The sequence below is a fragment of the Choristoneura fumiferana genome, chromosome Z (genome assembly GCF_025370935.1).
Source record: "Choristoneura fumiferana chromosome Z, NRCan_CFum_1, whole genome shotgun sequence".
In the NCBI taxonomy this organism is placed as follows: Eukaryota; Metazoa; Arthropoda; class Insecta; order Lepidoptera; family Tortricidae; genus Choristoneura; species Choristoneura fumiferana.
The window spans coordinates 41,166,216-41,182,217 of NC_133472.1; the positions used below are offsets into that span (position 1 = coordinate 41,166,216).

The 16,002-nt window shown below is 35.2% G+C and overlaps 1 protein-coding gene across 1 annotated transcript; it reads right to left on the bottom strand.

The window, feature by feature from the left end:
* Positions 1-5,249: 5,249 nt before the first annotated feature.
* On the bottom strand, positions 5,250-15,711 carry LOC141439998 (LETM1 domain-containing protein 1). The gene is made up of 4 exons (XM_074104459.1): positions 15,488-15,711; positions 13,919-14,275; positions 11,938-12,226; positions 5,250-6,147 (listed from the first exon to the last, which is right to left on the bottom strand). Exons 1-4 carry the CDS (start codon positions 15,589-15,591, stop codon positions 5,824-5,826), a joined length of 1,074 nt encoding a protein of 357 aa, XP_073960560.1. The 5' UTR covers positions 15,592-15,711; the 3' UTR covers positions 5,250-5,823.
* Between the last annotated feature and the right edge of the window lie 291 nt (positions 15,712-16,002).

Genomic DNA, 16,002 nt, shown 5'->3' on the forward strand with positions numbered 1-16,002 from the left:
CCTTGGGTTAGTTTTATTAGCTTTTAATTATTCTGCTGCTAGCACTTCATTTTGGGTATTTGGCGAAATAATTGCAAGAACGAAAAAGATGGAAATTAGTCAAGTTTCATTTCTTAAATGTTTTACAACCGGCAACCGGAACACGAACCGAAATTGATTGCCAGCAAAAAGAAAACCTTGAAATAAAAAACATAAAACATATTTCTCATTTTTCATTTATTTTTTAAAACAATAGCAATCTCTTATAGAGGTAACGTCTCGTGATTTTTAATCACTAAAGTAAATAAGCATGTTAATATTACAATCACAAAATAAATAAGTAATATAGTTAGACAAGCTTGCGCATATCTTAAATATAATGGACAACGTAAGTTTTTAAAAATAAAATATCAGGAATTGTTATTCCTTATTGTGTCAGATTGCGTACACATCTCTTGTCAGTAAAATAGGATTTGCAAAAATACTATTTACAAAATTGAGTAGATGCATATTTCGTCACTACTTTGAAGAAATCTCGTATCTCAAATCAATACGTCAACAAAATTGAACCTTGACCTATGGTCATAAAATGCACTCAGAAAAAATATCCATTTTGAGATACAAGTTTTTTCATAGCTTTTATAAATTTATTTTTACCTGTCCCGTTGTCTGTCTGTCTGTCTGTCTGTAGTCAAATCTTGCAAGTAAAATTCGACCAACTTCAAGTAGTCGGATTTACTTGAAATTTGGCATACTTATGTAAATCACGTGACAATACAATAATCTAGTAGTGACATACAGGAAGTCCAGCAGGATCGTCTCCGCAGGGCGGAACTCTTCAACGGATGGTACCATCGACTTGAAATTTGGTATGCAAATGTAGTTTGAGTGACAATGCAAGTATGTCAATTAAAAGTACAGTCAGCAAAAAAAGATTGTATTAAAAATGACATTTTTATGGTTAGGTTATTTAAAAGTAGTGACGATTTAATACTTCAATGGTGCATAGAACACTTTGTCATACATCGTATTCTGTCAAAAACAATAATTATTTTACAAAATCATTTTAGCACATGGGACAGCAATGCTCTTAGATATCGTTTGCTCGTTTGCGCCTTATTCCATAAAAAAAAAGATTTGTTTGCTCTATGGCCGGATAAGGGTGCCTAACGTGTATCTGTATGCGCATTTTTCATTTAGCTTATTAGTTTTTTAAAACTAACTTTTTTTTGGGTGAGCTATCATGGGTTGAACCCACACGTCTGACCGAGTCAATTACTAGAATTCAAACAATTTTATCGTACATACAAAAATGTAGTAGGTACCTAAATTTATTTCTTTCACCAATCATAAATGGTCAATTAAAATTTTCTTTACATTGCAAGGATTTTTTCTCTTTTTATTGCAATTTGATCGTTTGGGTACAACGAATGTTAACTCAAATACATATCTAATTATTTTGTACGACAAAAATCTTTTTTTTTTCGATTCTGCCAAAAAGTTCATTACCAGATCGTTAGGTAGTATGTACTATCAAGGACCATTATTTTATTATTATTTTTTATTGTATGGGCCAAGTTGCCCGAAATAAATGAATTTATTATTATTATTATTATTTTCGTTTATGTAACTATCAATGAACTTGCCTCAGTTTTGTCAAAAATAACAAAAATAAAAAAACTATGTTGGTACACAGATGGTTATAAGATATATCACATTTCTTTGTTTGTAGTGTCTTATCTCAAAATCATTAATTGAGATTTTTATGATTAAAAAAATGGATAAATTCCAATGTTAATCTACAATAGGTAGGCAATTAAGTAAACAAGTTCAACAACAATAAAACAGTAATATTGGACGAGCCTGTGAAACGAAAATGAGTGTCAGATCCAATAGAATTCGTCAGTGACACAAAATGCAACAAGTAGGTACCTATAGAAATAATATTATAATAGCATTATTTTATATCGATATCGATTGGATGCACTGCTAGGCTACCGTCGCGTTGCCATTATTAAATTTCTACTTTCTTTTAACAAAAAATAGATATTGAATTTGTACGATCAATATTTTTACAGATAAATAATTACACAACGTAAGCCGCGACGTGACTTGTTATTTAGTATGTTTGGGACAAATCCTGCAAGCCAATTTTTACCTTCCAGTGGCCATATCATCAAATTTCGCATACGTACCAAATTTTAAGCAACAAAAAAAAAGATAACGCCATCACGCTACGCCAATCTTATATTCTTAACAAAAACGAATTAGGTTTTTTTACATATGGTATACTAGATGGCGTTGTCGTGTGGACCGTCTAACGTTACCTTGCTTGCGATTGGCTTATTTAGTTATTCCAGTGTTTTTCAATCTGTGGGTCGCGACCCCTCGGGGAGTCGCGGATGCCCCTTGAGGGGGTCGCGTTATACTATCACCGTTATTGTGTATGATTATTCAATGTTTGTATTATCATTATAAATGTAAGATAATACAAATAACTGTGAGTGTAGGTAAGCAGGGGATCCCCAAATATTTTTCAAACAAAGGGGGGGGGGGTCGCATCCTGAAAAAGTTTGAAAAACACTGAGTTATTCAACCAATCACAAACGTGATGAAAGGGACGGTACGATACGAACTTCGATTTTCCAATTTCGTAGTAGCTTCCCAGATACAACGAAATAATCCTTCCCCATCGTATATTGTATTTTCCGTTCTCATTTGTCATGCTACTTTAGTCAGCTTTAGTATCCATCAAGACAGCGTAAGGAAAGGTCGCACCGAGAGATTAAAGAGTTGTTATAGGTAGTCATTCACGATGACGCCTGGCCGTGGTTCTTATTATAATGTCATTAATGTCTAATTTTGACAAAATCACGCGTCTTCGTGGATGGCACTAAGTAGGTATAACACTTACAGTACCCGGCGATAATGATTGCACATCGGTATTTGGAAAGATACTCTGCAAATGTCGCTCTCAGCGCTCTCATACACTACTTATGTGACGTTTGTCAGTCGTTGTATGTACAGGTGCAATAGAGTACGGACGCATTCAGATGAAAAAATATAACATCTCAGTGTGATATACTTCAAACTCGTGGTTTGACATTTGCCACCAATAAACAAAGTACCTGCCCTATTTATTGAATACGTAAATGACAATTATTAATACAATAATTCATAGACACGTCGGCAGCTTTTGTAAATGAGTATTACTCTAAAAGTTGTCCCGTCATGAAATTGACAAGAAATCAGTTTGCCAAGAAACTATTAACACTAAGGACGAGATCATAAAACATAAACTGCATAAAAAATCCAAAATTTCTTGACGTCAGGAAAACGTCAAGAAATCTTGTAACGAAAAATCGCAATTTCGTAACTACATCGAAACTTTCTATTGGATTCAACAACAAAGATTATCTGACTTTATCACCTTTACCACAAGGTTTCGTATATATTTAAACACAATATTACTTATTTTTTGTGTTGAGATAGCGTCAAGATTTTTTTTATAAATGGACAACTGAAAATGGATAACTTTATGAGATATAGTCAAATAGTGTGCTCCGAAGACTAATCTGGCCTTTATACTACGAAGTGCAAAATTCGAACGTCGTATCTTACCACCCTGCTGACGTATGATTTAATACGATAATGAGAGGAGCGGTGCAATACGAACTTCGATTTTCGACTTTCGTACAGTCAGCGTCATATAGCACGTAGCAGTCAAGATCGCCAAATACTTGGAGACATCCAAATAGTCATTAGCATTGAGCCAATCGAAGCGATCAAATTGCTCAGGACATCCATCGTGTACAAATAAATCGGGGCACGCACATCACCACTGGTAGCGTAGCAGCCATAATATCCAAAAGTATGGGACACACTAGAAAACTGAGCTTTATTTAAAAAGGTTTTCAATCCATCGGTTAAATGTGATGATTTGTTTTGTTCTAAAGATAAATTAACACGTGGATGGTGAAACAGCCCCTTAAGAGTTCGTCGTAAGATTCGAGTTTTTGTTTTTGACAATCACCAAAAAGAGTACCAAGTTGTCAGTGATCGTTCCGTCTCTTTCATTTGCAGCCCGACGGCTTTTTTCACATTTTTATTTACATTGTCAGAATTCCGGATTATCGGATTTCCTTTTAAATATGGCTTGAATAGGCCAGTATGATTACATTATAAAAGAGTTTTTATTTAATTAAAAAGGTAATGACATGTGCGTTTTGCACCAAGAGACTGAAAATGGAACACCGTTCACATTGTATTAAAGAGGACTAGCTAACTGGATCATTGGACCTTACACGGTATGTAATAAAGTCAATTTTCCTGTGGTGTCCCATACTTTTGGATACTTTGGCTGCTACGGTACTAATGTCGGCTTGAATGTTATTAAGTATTTGGCGACGTGCGTGCTCCGGTATATTTGTACATGATTGATGTCTCGAACAATTTGACCGACGTACTATATGACGCTGTCTGTACAGTGCTTACATTAGCATGGTGCGGGTGACACTTGATACACGTCTCGTTCTACTCAAAAAAGTTGCTGCGGTCTAAATATATGTAAGTAAGTATATTTCAGTTGTAGCCTGAATATGACTGGCGTAAATATTTGAACATAAAGAACTATGTTATACCTGTGCCTTTTTCGGTGACTAGGTGCACCACCATTACCATTACGAAGTATTTTGTTGTAATTTATTGAACTTAAGTTAAATTAAGTCTTGGTGGTGGTACTGTTGGGGCCGTTAATAAACAATTTTTCTTTCTTTCTTTATACGAAATAAATTTAACTTATCAGATTTTTATAATCAATTAATAAAATTCAAAGCACAATTAAGTGAAAAAACCTAATATGCATGTAACGTAACAACGTCTTGAGTTATATCGGTACATATTAATTGGTAAGTAACGAATCTTGTAAACTCCGTCCAACCTAGAATTTCACTCATTTTCTCATCAAAATTAGCGTAATAATCGGATTAATGATTTACAGCCTTATTCATAAAAAGTTAGAGCCTCCTTGAAGGCTCCTTGAAGGCCCGATGCTAAAAAACGTGATTCATAAACGTCTGTTAGCGCTAATCTGTCGATCAAGGCTCTGCTAAAGTTAGAGGACCGTAGACCCTCCTTTATCTCCCTGCTAAGTCACAAAATGGCCGCCACAAGTTTGAACAGCTGACTTTGACAAGAGCAAAAAACCATACCGAAGATATTTTTAGTGAAGGGTGAAGTTACGCAAAGATTTAAAAAAAAAAACAGGAAAATTTATTTTCAGGAATTTGTATTTAAAAATCCTCTAAAATTACTGCTACTTTACTACTTTACTAACAATAAATATGAGAAAAATAAAATTAGGATGATTAACATAATTACGGCTTTATGCACTTAAACATAAACATGCGGATCGGAGATGGCGGGAAAACAAACATCTCGCTTTTTTTTCCTGCTAATTTGCTGTCACTGCTGTCAATTTTTTTTTTAATTATCGATGAGGCCATTTTTTGTCTTTGATTTGTCAAGATTGCCAACATAACGCGTCTAATCCGTCTATCAGCAGCTCAACAACTAGCAGACTGCTAGCAAGCATTTATGAATCATACTTCTTGACAACCGTCTAACAAGCTTAATCAGTCTGCTAAGTAACAGACCGATCAAACCTCAATTAAGGTTTTTTTATGAATAAGGCTGTAAGATTTTAAATTATTAGTTTTATCGACTCACGTTTCGACACTTTCACTCCCTAGTCTGTGATATTGACAGCTGTCACCCGCACCATGCTAGAATGAAAGTACTGTAGTAGCAAAGGCACTGCAAAGTTGAAGCTCGAAAACGAACCGCTTAGTAAATAAGCACCCAATTCTGCGGATGGTTGTACGCTAAGAACACGGGACAGTGCAAGAGCAGCGAATACGTCTCTTTGTCCAAATGCTCGGAAACAGAGAGCCACTGGGTAAGCCATTTCCTCATATCCTGGTTGGACAAATGGCTGCCGTTCAAACCGCGGAGGTGACACGCGTATCTTAGTGATTCTGTGTTCATAAGGTCAACTCCTCCCTCTCTAACGATGGCTCGGTCTAGTTCTAATAGCATGAACGCCTTGTGCTTCAACTTTTTTACCCGCAGCAGTCCGCTTTTCACGCCGTACATGTTCAGCAAATGACCCTGGAAAGATAAAGGGAACATCTTTAATAATAACAACAATAATATCATGGGACACTTACTTATATTGATAAATACATATTAAACATCCAAGACCCGAAAACAAACATTCGTATTGTTCATACAAATATCTGCTCCGGCCGGGAATCGAACCCAAGACCTCAAGCTTCGTAGTCAGGTTCTCTAACCACTTGGCCATCCGGTCGTCAAATACATTATTGCTAAGGAGTGGAAGAAGGCTATTGCTGGCTGACCGGTTTTAAACTTTTTTTGAAAAACCGAATCGAGAAACATTTTTTGAAATATTAAAAAAAAACCACGAAAATATATGAGTATTTCTTAAAAAGTTGTCCCGTCTTGAAATTGACTGCAATCTTTTTGTCAAGAAATTATTAACACTAAGGACGAGATCATAAAACATAAACTGCATAAAACATCCAAAATTTCTTGACGTCTGGAAAACGTCACGAAATCTTGTGAGGAAAAAATCGTAATTTTGTAACAACTTTCTATTGGATCCAACATCCAACAACAAAGATTTTCTGACTTTTTATCACTTTTACTACAAGGTTTTGTATATATTGAAACACAATATTACTTATTTTTTGTGTTGAAACAGCGTCAGGATATATATATATATATATACATAAAAAACTGGAAATATGAGATATGATTTTTAAACTGTCAATTACTACGGACGGACACCGACGGACAGGACGAAACAACAAAGGTTCAGTTTTTGTCATTTTGACTATGGAACTTTTAAAATCCTTACAGGATCACTTTGTATAATGCTAAAATACCAGGTTGGACGGATTTGGATAATATTTAGTAGTTATAATTGGAGGCCTAGAGGCTACTTTTTACCCCGATATTTTCAAGGGGTCGGGAAAAGAACGAAAAATGAAATTTTTAACAAAAACTTACTTTTAACCTATAGGTATAGGTGGTTATTTTGGTATGAAGTTTATTATTGAAATAATTTAAATAAAAAAAATCCATAGTTACCGCTGGATAGTGAAAGTGATAAACGAATTCTCGGTTAGAGAACCTGATTACGAAGCTTGAGGTATTTGTATGAATACTATGAATGTTTCTTCTCGGGTCCTGGATGTTTACAATACAATACAATGAATCTTTATTGTACACCAGAAATAGTAAGCGATACTGAAAACAGATACACAGAGAGAAAATGACAAGGTAAGCAATAGGCGGCCTTATCGCTTAAGAGCGATCTCTTCCTGGCAACCTTTTTACAGAAAGAAGGAAGGACTAGTTTACAGCAAGTGGTGCATCAAAAGTAGATCAGATAATTAAAACAACAATTATATCGTATATATAATACACGTCTAAAATAAATATAGGCAGTGAGATAAACAGCAACAAATAAATAAATAAACGCAATAAACAAAAATAATTTGGGATGAAAAAACACAGTACTGTTAAAGCTAAATGAGCTGCTTTGAAAAAGTTATTCATCATTATTAATTCCCATTATTGTAAATCCAAGATAGAAATCTAATTCCATAAATACATTTTTTTGTTAAATTCTCCCCAAATCGGATTTAGGGTTATTGTAAAATTACTTTTTTTTTTTGGTTTTAAAATGGCAGTTATTTAAGATTGAAACTACCATAAAAAGGTTATTTACCCTTTGATGAATTATAACTGGTATAATTAATCAAAGTATTTACCAATACTAATTCCAATTACTGTACATTCAGAATCAATAATAAATACGTTTTTGTGTTAAATTTTATTCAATACGAATTTATGATAACATTACTTTCTTGATTTTAAGATTGCATTTATTTTCAGACAAAAAATAGAACAGGCAGAAACGTCGAATATACTTAATCATGAAACTTCTATGAGTTCTAATATATGGAAAATGTATGATGCATTTTCAAATTTAAAATATTTGATTATGCCACTTTTTTATTCAGTAATAATCTTTTTGACTATTTTTCACAGTATTTTATTATGTACGTACCAAGTTAATTCATATAAAATGAAGATTATTGTTTATTAAACATTCCAGGATACTATTCAGTTTTGATAGACTATCTCCAAACATGTAAGATAGATAGCTAATGAAATTCCTGTTATTGAACAGTTGGACACTGTAAGTAAAAATTCCAGTGGTATGATTCATATATTTTTTACACCACTTGCTCGACAATGTCTAATTACATATCATGCGAACTTTTCTCAAAGTAAATTAATATAGACCTTGGTTTTCGCCGGGGCGTGGCGTAATGTTGTACTGAATTTCATTATAACCCGCTGGTTAGTAATGTGATTCTCATCTCATAGATCTTATTGTTGTGCGTTTAAAGTCTCCCGTACATCGAAATTGTTGGAGCTGTTTCCGAGATCCCCGATAGCCGAAATATATATATGTATATATATTTCGGGGATCTCGGAATTGCTCGTTTAAAGATATTAGATGAAAATATGAGCAATGATGATGATAGATTCAGGTATTTACAAAGTACTACGTGCCCTCACAAAGTATAGCGTCCGTCCATCCATCACATGCGTGAGAAACATTGAAACTAAATGTTTTGCGCGCACTGAAAAATTAAATTTTTATTGACAGCTTTTTTTTACTGACTGTACCTACTTTTTATCCGTTGTTACGATCTAGGGCCAAAGTACTAGTCAAGACGAATCAAGCGAGCCCAAAGTCGATGTGGTTATATAGGTTTATTACAGAATTTCTATGGGCACCTTCCAGCTCATCAGATCAGCTTCATATCATAATAATATTGCACTGTCATCTGATTTACACATGTATGTAAAATTTAAATTTAATCTGAAAACGCATAAGTGATGACTCAATATGCGTTTTCAGTTTAGCTTCCAAAATTTTATCCATTATCTACTAATTAACTAACATACTAACAAGGCAAGATAAGTTAAAAAAACTTGTAATAAAATAAATTATTTTGTTAAGAAATGACAAAATTTATATCACAACCTTTTATTTTTCTTAAGTTTACTACGGCGGAAAATGTACAACAATCAAGATGTGTTTACGGTTTCTGCAATAAATCGTACGCACACAGCAAACCGTGGTAGTGTGCGGGCGACAGACGGCCGCGGGAAAGAGATCGTGCAAGTGAAGAGTTGGGACAAAATGTTTGTGCGCTCTTAACCAGGGTTGTTTCTGGCATAAATGCTTACACGTGCTCTGGATTAATTATTATAATTATTATGTGTCTCTAAATAAATGATTTGAATTTGAATTACACCGAACGCTCGTGTATACATTCATTCGGCATATTCAACGCTTCAGGAAAACAAAACCGCACCCGTAAGCTCATACACGCGCTTACAAAAACAAGCTTTGTAGAAGAAATAAGCCGCCCTAATTGTTCTACTCTCTCCAGCCAGGGCAGTATCCTGGGTACATACCTACGAGTAATATTATTTTCTCAAACATGTTCGGAAATGTATGCGTTAATGTCACGAAATGGAGACATGAAGTTTCTCATTTATGGCTCCCTACCACCTCCCTACATAACTTCTTGGCCTAGGCCATGAAGTATGTAAGAAAATCCATTATTGTCCGCTGCTCTAACTTTTTAAATTTGCTTACTAACATTAAACTGACAAAGGAAAAATTACGAAGAGCCAACCACCACTACTCTGTAAGCATTTGCGATACTGCGATGCGATGTGATGCGATGCGATGGACGGGCGGGCTAGGGCGGGTTCGGACGGACGGACGGACGGGCGGACGGATGGACGGATGGATGGATGAAATATTTCCTCACATTGTTTGAGAAAAGCACTATACAAACCTCGGCCAGAACAGGGATTGCTGGACTCGTTCATCAATCCCTTACTTCATGGCCTTGCAGTAATGTACTATTTTAGTCCGTCAGCCTAATTAGAAAATATTGGCCACGTAACTCTTTCCTTGGGTCAGTCAAACAATAACCTAACCAACAAAAAAATGGAAAACTCCCGACATTGTCACTTCAAAGTTCAATATTTCAAAAACGGCTGAACCGATTTTGATAAAACATATCTAAGAACCATTACTAAAAACCCTGCTTTCAAATAAAAAAACAACTGAATTAAAAAAGGAAAAGAAAATGGAGCAAAGAAGTCACACACTGGTATCCTAGAGATGGCAAGAGGAGCAGAGGAAGACAACATATAAGATGGGAGGATGAGTTAAAGTTAACGGCAGGCCCGAACTGGAGGAGGGTAGCCAGGGATAGAAAACAGTGGAAAATGTTAGAGGAGGCCTATGTCAAGCGACACACTGAGCTTAGAGATATTCTATAACAATACACCGGATAAAAAGGCTAAATAGATAGATAGATAGATAGAATTAAAATCGGTCACCCGTTTAAGAGCTATGGTGCCACAGACAGACAGACATACATAGCGGTCAAACTTATAACTTATAACACCTCTCTTTTTGCGTCAGGGGCTAAAAAAATTACAAAGACGAAGCCCGTCAAAGTTCAGGAGCGACGCCCATGGCGTCACGCGGAGCTTTCTATTAATCTCTATGATTTTATATTTCACTGTCAACTATAAATATTGTAAATGCTTAAGTTTGTGAGTGAGTGAGTATGTTTGCTACTCCTTCACGCTGAAACGGCTAGACGGATTTGGATGAAATTTAGTATGTAGATAGCTGGACATCTGGTATAAAACATAGGCTACTTTTTATTCCGATATTCCCACGGGATAGGGATACAATCTCGAAAGAACAACCGTTGGGCTTAGAAAACCACGATTTAATTTTCGAGAATTCCCACGGGAATTATAAAAAAATCCGAAATTTCAATTCTGCTACTAGATCTAATGATTAACGTGTGCGCAGCCGCGGGCAAACCCTAGTTTCTAATAATCTAATTGACGGACTAATTAGAAAACATCCTTGAGCTGAGCATAGCCCTGCAGCGTGGGAACGCCACAAGCATGCTAGGCACGATGTCCCGGGTAGGAGAAATACAGGGTTTAGATATTTTTGAATATCTACATATTTGTTATCGTTTCATTTTATACTATATGTACTAGCTGTTTCTCGCGGCTTCGCCCCCGGTGTTTTTTTTTTCTGTATTTTCTTACGTAAAGAACACAACAAAAAAATAATTATCGAAATCGGACCAGTCGTTCCCGAGTTTTGCGCTTAGCAACACAATTTACGATTCATTTTTATTTTATGACGTAGAGCTGATCTGATGATGAAGTTAGATGTTGGCCATAGGAACTCTGTAATAAAACGACACGACCGCATCGGTTTTAGTCTCATTTGATTCGTCTTGACGACTACCTACTTTGGTAACCAGGGGTAAAAAGTACCGCCAACAAAAAAGCTTGTATTAGATTTTTTTACAAAAAAATATTACTGAACTATTTGTTTTTAAAACATTGTACGGAGGTGCGGAACCCTTCATGCGCGAGTCGCTCGCACTCGCACTTAACCGATTTTTTTTATGTCAACTTATAAGTTTGATTTTTTTCACAGCTTCAAGGTTCTGTAGTAATCTGCAGCCGCGAGCCATAATGGTTTTAATTTCAACTGAAACTAACTGATTTGAAGTTATCTTCACGCGTTCCCGAGATAAAAGCTTTTGACTGACAGACAGACGGCGAACAAAAGTGATCCTGAAAGGGTTCCGTATTTTCCTTTTGAGGTATGGAACCCAAACACGTGCCGATTTTTTACTCGCCAAAGTTTATTCATTCAACTATTGTTTTACATCGTTGCAAATCACCCTTTTGGAGCTCTGATAATTATAATTACATGTTTGAAATACTTACAGCGTGAGAATAGGTCAACTTGTTCAGTTCATACGGTCCCTTGGCAAACAGCTCTCGACAAGCCAAGACCTCCGAGACAGTCGGATGAACACCAGACCCTAAGAGACCGAGGATTCGTCTCAATTTCTCCTTAGTTTCTCCATCAGGCACCGAGTCAAATTTCGCTTGTAGTGCGCGAAATACTGGCTTGTTGTGTTTCAGTCTCTCCATCAGTTCCTGGGTTGTGAACTCAGCCCGTTGCTGTATCGACCAGAAGTGGGAGCAGAGCAGCGTTCTTGGCTTCAGGAAGCTGGAAACCAATACCACTTGTATTACAAATGCTAACGTTTGGAATACACTTGAAGGATTTATACTATCAGTAACTAGCTTTTGCCCGCGGCTTCGTCCGCGTGGAATTCGGTTATCGCGGGCTGGTCCCTCGGGAACTGTGAATTTTTCCGGGCTAAAAAGTAGCCTATGTGCTCTGGCCCATAAACTATCTCGACGTGAAAGACGGACAAACATACAAACACACTTTCGCATTTATAATATTAAGTATGGATTGAGTACAAATGGAAAATAGACAATTTGAAATTATATGTTTAACCTGGAACATGCCAATCTGAAATACATCAACAAGGAAACTGTCCATCTTAAATATCATCAAAAATTTAATCTTTAAAATAAAGATTTACAGTCAGACTGGCAAGAGCTGGCCAAAAGTAGAGACGAGTGGAAGAAAAAAGGGGAGGCATTTGCCAAGCAGTGGGACACAATTAAAAGAAAGTCGTTAAAAATAATGACCATTTTGTATTTAAGTAAACTCAGAAAAATTTGCATTTTTATAAATTACTAGCTGTTGCCCACGACTCCGTCCGCGTAAAAGTATGAAAAATAGTTTACATCCTATTCTCAGACCTACTGAATAAACACAAAAAATCATAAAAATCGGTCACACATTGTGACCCGAGAATATTATATATTAGATGTTCCACCTGAAATAATGTTTTGGTTTTTCTACAGACTAAATGAAGTGAATGCACTTATTGCGTATTTAGTTTTGCTGCTAATTTATAATAGGCAAAACTCAATTTGGGCTTAATTAATTTACAATTTAAAAAAAGTCATTACAAAAAATTTAACCAACTACAAAAACCATAAAAAAAATATCCTACTAGTCTGAAGTCGGCTCAGCACATCTACCTCACCTACATACTTATTATATTAGACTTCAATCACTCCTGCTCTCATGCTGAGCTAAGGCACCGACTTTAGACCGGTAGAAAATTATTTTCCTGGATTTTTGTAGTTGGTTCCATTTTTTGTTATAATTTTTTTTTCACGCTTTTTAGTGTAAATAACCTAAGATCATTCAACTGCTCAACACATTTTACGAAAGACTGCTTTCTCTGATGCAGACATTCAATATTGAGGAGTCCTGGTGCTTCACCACCAGTTCCATTTCACCATATGCATTACAACAAACATAAATTGCTTAGCAACTGTGTTAAAGTAATTGAAATTCAACCCGTTAAGTACTTGTTATTGAGTAGTAGCTCTGTTGGTCAAATGTGGTCTTCATCATCAGTTTCACTTCACCAAATGATTTTCAAGAGCAAATGCACGAGTTACTACTAAATATATTCAAATTACCATAGGTGTCCCTACAATATTTGAAGAGTTCCATCAATTTCCTTAGGATCCAATCATCAGATCCAGATTTGGTGCTTATGGGACCTAATTGAAGGCATTCCTATACTAACGAAAAAAACAATTTTTCAAATCAGTTCATAAATGACGGAGTTCTGAGGCAACAAACGTTTAAAAAAATACAACCAAATAGATATCCTCCTTTTTTTGAAGTCGGTTAAAAAAGAAATTAGATCTAATTATTTTTCTTTTCTTCTGACAAAGTTCACTTTCAACAGTTTAATTATAGACCGGAATTCAAAATAGTCAATTTGTGGGATCAAAAGTAAATTGCTAGAAGATTAATACTTACGCTAAAGGAAATATGATGTAGTTCCCAAAAGGTATTGCAGACAGTATCAACACGGGTGCTATCCTCAACATGTCTGAAGGCATTTTTTGATACAGTTCAATCTCTTGCCGGCTCATTTTCGTGAAACCTCTGTCTTTTGCAATCTTTATTCTTAAACTTATGTACATTTTTAAATCTCTCAAAAAATCCTTAATGCCAACACTGAAAACTCTGTACATTCGCATTGCCGTTGGAAACCTCGTTTCCAATACTTTTGTGTAGTTTTTGACATAGTCAATGTATCGTTCAACAATGTATGTCCTGAGTTTTTCATTTTTGAGTTGGTTTGCATATTTCGGGTTTTCAATAGTGATGAATCTGCGAACATAAATATTAATTTAATTTGTATTAAGATTTAGAAGAAGAAATTAATGAAAATATTCTATTTGTTTTTCGAGGATTAAGTGCACTTGTGTGACTATGCCAGCCTCATTGGAAGAAAAAATATTTTTTTTAAATCAATTCATAAAATTAATTGACACAATTTGATATGAACCCTTCACTGTCTTTTGCCAGTCTTGTTTTCACTTGTTTTTCTCACTATTTCATCAGCCCATTTTTCTTATAAATTATTACAGCGTCAATCAACTTTTTCTTGTCACATTGCTATAGTTAGTCTCCTGGGTCACTTTTTTAACCTTAAGTTTATAGGATTAAAATCTGACAAACATGCATTTTTGTGGTTGTTTTAAGCTCCTATAATAAATTGGTCATCTAATAAGCATGTTAGTATAATGTGACACAACATTTCTTCTATTAAACTGTACTACTTTTGTCCCCTCGCTGACGGGACACAATAACAACAAGAAATAGTTAATCTACTCCACATAATATCAGTTGCATTTAAGTCAATATTTTCACGTTTTTGTATTGAATAATGTTCTTTCAAATTGATGTGACATAAGGTTTTGATTAAATCATGTAACTTAAATCATCTGTTTTTTTACAGTTCTCATACCTTAATATCTTACCATATTTCATATCTTAGGCCGGCCTCAAACAGCGGAAATAGCTCTGAATTAATAATACGAATTTGTATTAAAAATTTAAAAAGCTATTCTGGCTGTTAGAGGCCGGCCTTAGGGCATGTCACCAATCACTAATCAGTAGTTTTATAACTACCTTACCTATATGAAGTTACAAGTTTTTTTAGACATGTTGACTAACAGACGAAAAACGTGAAAAATTATTAGTAGCTACAACAATGATAATGTATCATTTTTTATGAACTGGAAAAGTATAATAAACAACAATAAAACTTTTTTGCAGTTTAAGCACACTGGCAGTTAAGAATCATATAATATGAATCAGAGACTGTGTTCTGCTACAACAAAACTGAGTAACATTTAAAAGAAAGTTAAAAGATATTGCGAAATCGAATTAATTTATAACACAATGTTGCATAGCTGTTTAAGTGGGTGTTAAACCGTTTCTATTTTAGTATTATACGTAACTTGTTTTCCTAACGCAAAAACATTGCGATCTTGGCTCATGGCTCATTGTTTTCGTAGCAAACGTAACAAGACTAACCTGCAACTACTGATTTGCTGGAACTTTGTGGACTGGAATACTGGACTTGAACGGTTGCATTGTGTCACAAATCGAGATACAGCCACCACTCTATGTAAAGGCATCGAAATTAAATCTATTAAAATACTTTTATATATCAAAAACTAAAACGGAACGTCGTTCACTGATTTGATTTGATTTATTTTTGATTTTTTTTACATTCACGAGACGAGACTAAACGTCAGTGCCGGTTTTGACACATGACAGGCCCTATACTACGAAGACATTACTAAGTGCAAAACTCGAAGTTTGTATCGTACCGTCCTTCTCGCTCTCGTATTAAAAAGTGTAAGTGTCAGAGGGACCGCACAACACGAACTTCGAGTTTCGATTTTCGTATTAGCCGTTAGGATGTTTCGGTTCGGATGATAGCTTTTTTTTAGTCTATGAATTGTCTAAACCATAGAGAAGGGAATTTAGACGCGCGAGTTTGAAACTTGTTTGAATTAATCACGTGTCAGGAGCTTAGTATCTTT